Source organism: Heloderma suspectum, chromosome 5 (genome assembly GCF_057233095.1).
Source record: "Heloderma suspectum isolate Gila_16-S chromosome 5, 16-S_ref, whole genome shotgun sequence".
NCBI classification, from domain to species: Eukaryota; Metazoa; Chordata; class Lepidosauria; order Squamata; family Helodermatidae; genus Heloderma; species Heloderma suspectum.
Genome location: NC_139462.1, coordinates 207654869 through 207660868, shown reverse-complemented (window position 1 = coordinate 207660868; position 6000 = coordinate 207654869). Strand labels below are relative to the sequence as shown.

At 48.4% G+C, this 6000-nt stretch overlaps 1 protein-coding gene across 2 annotated transcripts in view; it reads left to right on the top strand.

Moving 5' to 3' along the window:
• Positions 1 to 2025: 2025 nt before the first annotated feature.
• ITGB1 (integrin subunit beta 1) overlaps positions 2026 to 6000 on the top strand; it is a 66359-nt gene continuing 62384 nt past the window's right edge. For both annotated transcript variants that reach the window (XM_084859189.1, XM_084859191.1), the window contains exon 1: positions 2026 to 2338. In XM_084859189.1, coding sequence (XP_084715315.1) covers positions 2330 to 2338 — 9 coding nt within the window. In that variant the 5' untranslated portion in view covers positions 2026 to 2329. The remainder of the gene's footprint in view (positions 2339 to 6000) is intronic.

Here is a 6000-nt window from a genome sequence, read left to right as displayed (position 1 = left end):
CAGACTGGAACCATATTCATACACCCCTATAATTATCTTAACACTGCTGTTATATCAGGTCCTGGGTGGTGTCCAACGCATTGTCAAAACATTGTCCAGCTTTTGGGGATCAGTTCCAGTTGTTGCAGCCTGAGGATATGGGAAAGGTCCTTGCAGCAGTTCTACCAACTATATGCCCCCATCATGGCTGATTCAAGCTAGCCATGTGACCAGGTGGATCCAAGAAGTGGTAAATGCATTATTGCATGAAGGAGTGGTTTCCGCTGCTCTTAAATGGGCAGTGTGCAACTGCTCCTGAAAAAGTCAACCCTGGACCTGAAGATTTATAAAAACTATTGCCTAGTCACTGATAACCCTTTTTGTGGCAAAGTACTTGAGAGGGTGATGCAGATATTCTTGGAGGACACTAATTATTTAGACCCATTTCAGTCTGGGTTGGATATGGGACAGAATCAGCCTTGGTCACCCTGATAAATGACCTTTATCAGAAGAGGGACAGAGAGACTGTTATTCTTACTAAATCTCTCAATGGCCTTTGATACCATTGACCACGATATCCTCATGGCTCTGTGGATTGGGAATTGTGGGCATTGTTTTACAGTGGTTCCGCTCTTATCTATATGGTAGGATCCAGAGCATAGAATCAGGTGACTGTACTTCAGTCCTCTAGTAATTGTGCTGTGGGGTGCTATCTTATCCCCAATGCTATTTCACATCTATATGAAGCCATTGGGAATGGTCATTAGTATTTTATACTCTTTATTGTTTTATAATTTATTGTAACCGCTTTGAGATTTTGTAAATGGGAAGTGGCACAGAAATATTTTAAATAAATAGTGCAATCGTATGAATATGTAGCATTCAATTTGGTTTATTCCCAGGGAAGTGCGGAGATGATTGCTGTCATAGTGTGTATACTATGCTCTTGCTTCACTGCAAAAAGTATTAAAAATACATATAGAAAGGGAAATCAGATAACAAAAAATATCAAACATACTGTTTTCTGGCTTTACGTCATCTTGTTTTGACGTCTAGCCAGGGGAATGGCATGCTGGTAATCCTAGGGAGATCAGGGATTTATACTGATAGTGGGGATGATGAGTTTGGGGAGTCAGACTACAATGGAGGTGATGGTGATAAGCAGAAAAACAGGGTTAAAAGAAGTCTCTTGGGGCAAGCCTAGCAAAATGAGAAGCAACGAGTTTGTTCCCTAAATACGCAAGCCTATGCATGTCTACTCAGAAGTAAGTACCATGGTGTTCAGTGTTGCTTACTCCCAGGAAAATGTGTATAGGATTGCAGCCTAAGGGACTGCAATCCTATGCATGTTTAGACAGAAAAACGTCCTGTAACTCCCAGCATCCCGCAGCCAGCCATGCATAGGAATGCTTCTAAACGTGCATAGGATTGCATCCATAAACAATAATTCCCAAACTGAGTGCCAGGGCGTGCCATCGTGTCACAGGAGACTCGCTAGTGAGCTGTGGGAAATTTGATTAGAGGCTTCTGTGTGGGCCCGAGGAATGGGAACGTCAAGGAGGGTGAGAAAACTGTATTCTTCCGCAATTCCTGCGATTTTACAGTGCAGTTCCTATTATCTGTCTACTCAAAAGTAAGCCCTATCGAGTTAAATGCTGTGTATTCTCAGGTAAATGTATAGGATTGTAGCCTTAATGCGGCTGGGCAGGGTGTGTGCCTCAGACTACGATCCCATACTCGGGAGGAAGCCCCGCTGAACTCGGTGTAACTTACTTCCGAGTAAAAAAATGTGAATTATGAGAAGCGCGGCCAGCCGACGCGGGCGGGGGAGGGGTCGGTCCTCACCGTGCTAACAACGGCCGTGTGCCCGCGCGCGGCCTTGCTTCCCTCAGGCGGGGTCCGAGGGAAAAGGCTCGACGGAGCCCCGACGCGCCCCGGCGGGGAGGGAAACCCCCGCTTACTCAGACGCCAGACGAGCCCGCGGGCCCAGCTCCGCGCCCTCCACGCTCCGCCCAGCCTGACGGCAGCAGCGAGGAATGCGTTTCCGGAGGCGCAGCGGGAGCAGCGGCGGCGCGGCGCTTTCAGGGCCCGGCCGTCTCCGCCACACGGTGGAAAGCGCGGCTGTGGTAGGGAGGTGAGGGCGGGGGGAGGAATCGCCTCAGCGCCGCCGGGACATCGCCCCGAGGAGGCCGGGCCGGCGCTCCGTGGCGGCCGGAATCTCGCCAGAGAGAAGGCGCGGACGAGAGCGCGAGCCGGGAGCGAAAACGGAAAGCGGGGAAAGCGGGCTGTCGCCCCGCCAGCAACTTCTCCTCAGAGCCCGGCGGGAGGGCATCGGAGCGGAGCCGCGGCCATGGCACAGGTAGCGGGGAGAAGAGGCCAACGGATCTTCGGGCTTCGCGCTGAGAGAGAGAGCCGGGCGCCAGGCGAATCCTGGGCCGTGTGCGTTCGCCAGCGTGTGGCCCCCAGCGCCGCCTTTTGTTTCAGGCTCTCCCTGCTTTGTGGCGCGCGCGCGCGTGCGTGTGTGTGTGTTAGAAAGAGAGGTGGGGGGCGGCGGAAGAGCGGGGCAGGGGTCTGGAGTGGAGGGAAGGGGCCCCCTGCCCTGTCTTTCGCGGGGCCCCCACCGCCTCCGCGGCGGGGTAGGGCGGAAGGAGCGCGGAGTGGCCTTTCCACGAAGAAGCCCCGAATCAAAGGCGTGCCTCCTGTTAAGGGAGCGGCGGGGGAGGAGATCGCTGGGGTTGCCCGCGTGGAGAAATCGCACGTTCCCGGGGAGGAGGCCGTGAAAACCCTCTCGACCCCCCCCCATTTAAATAACACATTCCGCTGGGGCGGGCCTGTTGCGGCAAACACAGCGAAGCGTCCTGTGCCTCTGTGCAAGGCTGTGTTCGCCTTTAAAGGTGCTGCGAGACTGTGGGAGAGAGAGACGGACAGAGACTCTCTTTGGTTCGGATCTTGTCGCTTGACTACTTCTAGGAGACTTACTTTCTTCCATTCTCTCGCTCTCTCTCTCCCCCCCCCCCCCCGGTTAATCGTATCATGTTTGCAAGGTGATGAGGTTTATTGTGTCTTTTTCTGGCAGAGAGAGAACAGAAAAAGCGAATTTGCCACCATAGGAGAGAAGGGCCAGGAAATGCCAGGCCTGTCATTTCCCGAAAGAACTTAAAAGCAGTTCAAGTGGGGGCTTTATCTAATCTATCTTCCAAGTATGGTTTGTGAACTTTGGTGGAACTTCCAACTGAGGCCGCAGTTCTATCTGCATTTACCTGGGAGCAAGCTCTGTTAAACACAGCTGTACTTCTGAGTAAACATGCAGATAAAGGGGCTGCATGTTTGCTTAGGATTGCAGCCTAGCACCCTGATCCTAATCTTGGAAGCCACTTCCATTAACTTTCAGAGTTTATTTAAAAGTACATGTGCAGATGTTGTGACCTAGTCCTGTGCATACTTACCTCAAAGTAAGTTTCAGGGAATTTGGTCAGGCTTATTTCTGAGTAAGTTTGCTTGCAGCTCAAGCCTTGGGATGTGTGTGTACTTAAATTTTCTGGGGAAGTGATACTGGATTTCACTACCATAATATTCTGTGGTAACAGTTTCTCATTTGTTCTTACTCAGATGCATGTTTTTGAGTCCAGTGTAATGAATTGCAGTGTGCACTAGTATGTCCATGCCAGCACTTTAACGTGCCCTTATAGGGACATTATACTGTTTCTTCCTTCTCTTCCCCCCACACCACTCTGCCCGCAATGTTTGAGTAATATTTTAAGATATATTTTCACTTTGAATAATTTTCTATGTGATTTTCTTTCCTTCTGACACTTTACATAACCTCGAGTAAGCAGCTCAGAGAGGTGTTAACCATGCAACTCCCATTTGAAGTAGATATAGGAGTTTGAAGGCTGAGCAAGATTTTCCCCCACCCAAGCCTACACTGCAGTGTTGCTGCCCCTTTTGAAATGTCTCTCTGATACTGATTTCCAAAATAAATTAATTTTGCACGCTTACTTTGGGAGTAAGCAGCACAAAACTTTGACTTACTTTGAAATAAGTGTTTGTTTATTCCATACACTTGTATCCCACCTTTTGGCTCTTGGGCTCCCAAGACAGCTTACACTTACTAACATACAATGATCATAATAGCATAAAAGCAAAGTTTAAATAAAAAACAAAAGAGCAGCGATCGTAACACACATAGGATTGGGATGTTAGTTACTGTTGGAAGCGCCTTCAGTGGCACCAGATTCCTCAGGAAAACCAAGACAGTGTGGATAGTGTTGGAATTTAGAACGATTGTCCTTAGATACACAAAAATAGCACTATCTACACTGCCATACCCTTTTTATCCGTTCAGATCTCTACTCAACCATGAAGCTCACTGGGTGACCTTGGGCTTTTCTTTTATATAATCTCCAGATTGTTTTATTGATGTTTTAATTGTACTTCAAACATCTGTTCCCTGCCTTGATATAATAAAAGGCATTATTACTTTGAAAGACGGGTTGTAAGCTTATGTAAGGCTGCAATCCAGGGGCTATAGGATGTTTCAGATATCCCTTTCTGAGGGTGGAGAGAGAGGTCTACCCTTGGACAGGACACCCAATCTCAGAAACCCTCTCCCAGCTGTCTTGGCAATCTCTATGGCCCTTCCCTCACCTGTGTCAGAGATCCACTGTTGGTAGAGGCCAAAGTGGGGCATTCAATGAGCATGTTAGGGGAGGGTCGGGATCTGCATGATCCAAAGACTTCCCGTTTCCCTGGCACACCCACAAATTGACAGGAAATCTACACCAGCCCTGGCACTGAGGTAGATTTTTTTCGCATTGGAATCAATGGGAGGGGATGTGGAAGAGAAGAAGAAATGGCCCAACATACCGCTCCTTTCCATGGTGCTGCTGTGAGCCCAGCAGGGCTTTTGCTGTGTTGGATCTATCTTTGATTCTCCACCCATAGTAGGATCACTCTGTCAATAAAGTGGACATTGAGAGAGTTGGGAAAATCTTAAGTCTTGGATGGACAAAACGTCTGTGTGTAGGAAGTAATTGTGTGGAGAATAATTTTGTTGTTGTTGTTCAGTCGTTCAGTCGTGTCCGACTCTTCGTGACCCCATGGACCATAGCACGCCAGGCCTTCCTGTCCTGCACACTCTCCCGGAGTGTGCTCAGGTTCATATTCATTGCATCGGTGATGCTATCTAGCCATCTCATCCTCTGCCGTCCCCTTTTCCTTTTGCCTTCAGTCTTTCCCAGCATCAGGGTCTTTTCCAGAGAGTTTTCTCTTCACATTAGGTGGCCAAAATATTTGCGCTTCATCTTCAGTATCTGTCCTTCCAATGAGCACTCAGGGTTGATTTCCTTTAGGATGGACTGATTGGACCTCCTTGCAGTCCAGGGGACTCGTAAGAGTCTTCTCCAACACCACAGTTCAAAAGCATCAGTTCTTCGGCGCTCAGCCTTCCTTATAGTCCAGCTCTCACAGCCATACATTACTACTGGGAAAACCATAGCTTTGATTAGACGGACCTTTGTTGGCAAGGTGATGTCTCTGCTTCTTACTATGCTGTCTAGGTTGGCCATAGCTTTCCTCCCAAGGAGCAAGCGTCTTTTAATTTCATGGCTACAGTCACCGTCTGCGGTGATCTTGGAGCCCAAGAAAGTAAAATCTGTCACTGCTTCCATTTCTTCCCCTTCTATATGCCAGGAAGTGATAGGGCCAGATGCCATGATCTTAGTTTTTTTAATGTTGAGTTTCAAACCAGCTTTTGCACTCTCCTCTTTCACCCTCAACAAGAGGCTCTTGAGATCCTCTTCACTTTCTGCTATTAGGGTGGTATCGTCTGTATATCGGAGGTTGTTGATAATTCTCCCAGCAATCTTAATTCTGACCTCTGATTCATCCAACCCGGCATTTCTCATGATGTACTCTGCATATAAGTTAAATAAGCAGGGTGACAATATGCATCCTTGTCATACTCCTTTCCCAATTTTGAACCACTCGGTTTTTCCATGTCCGGTTCTTACTGTTGCTTCT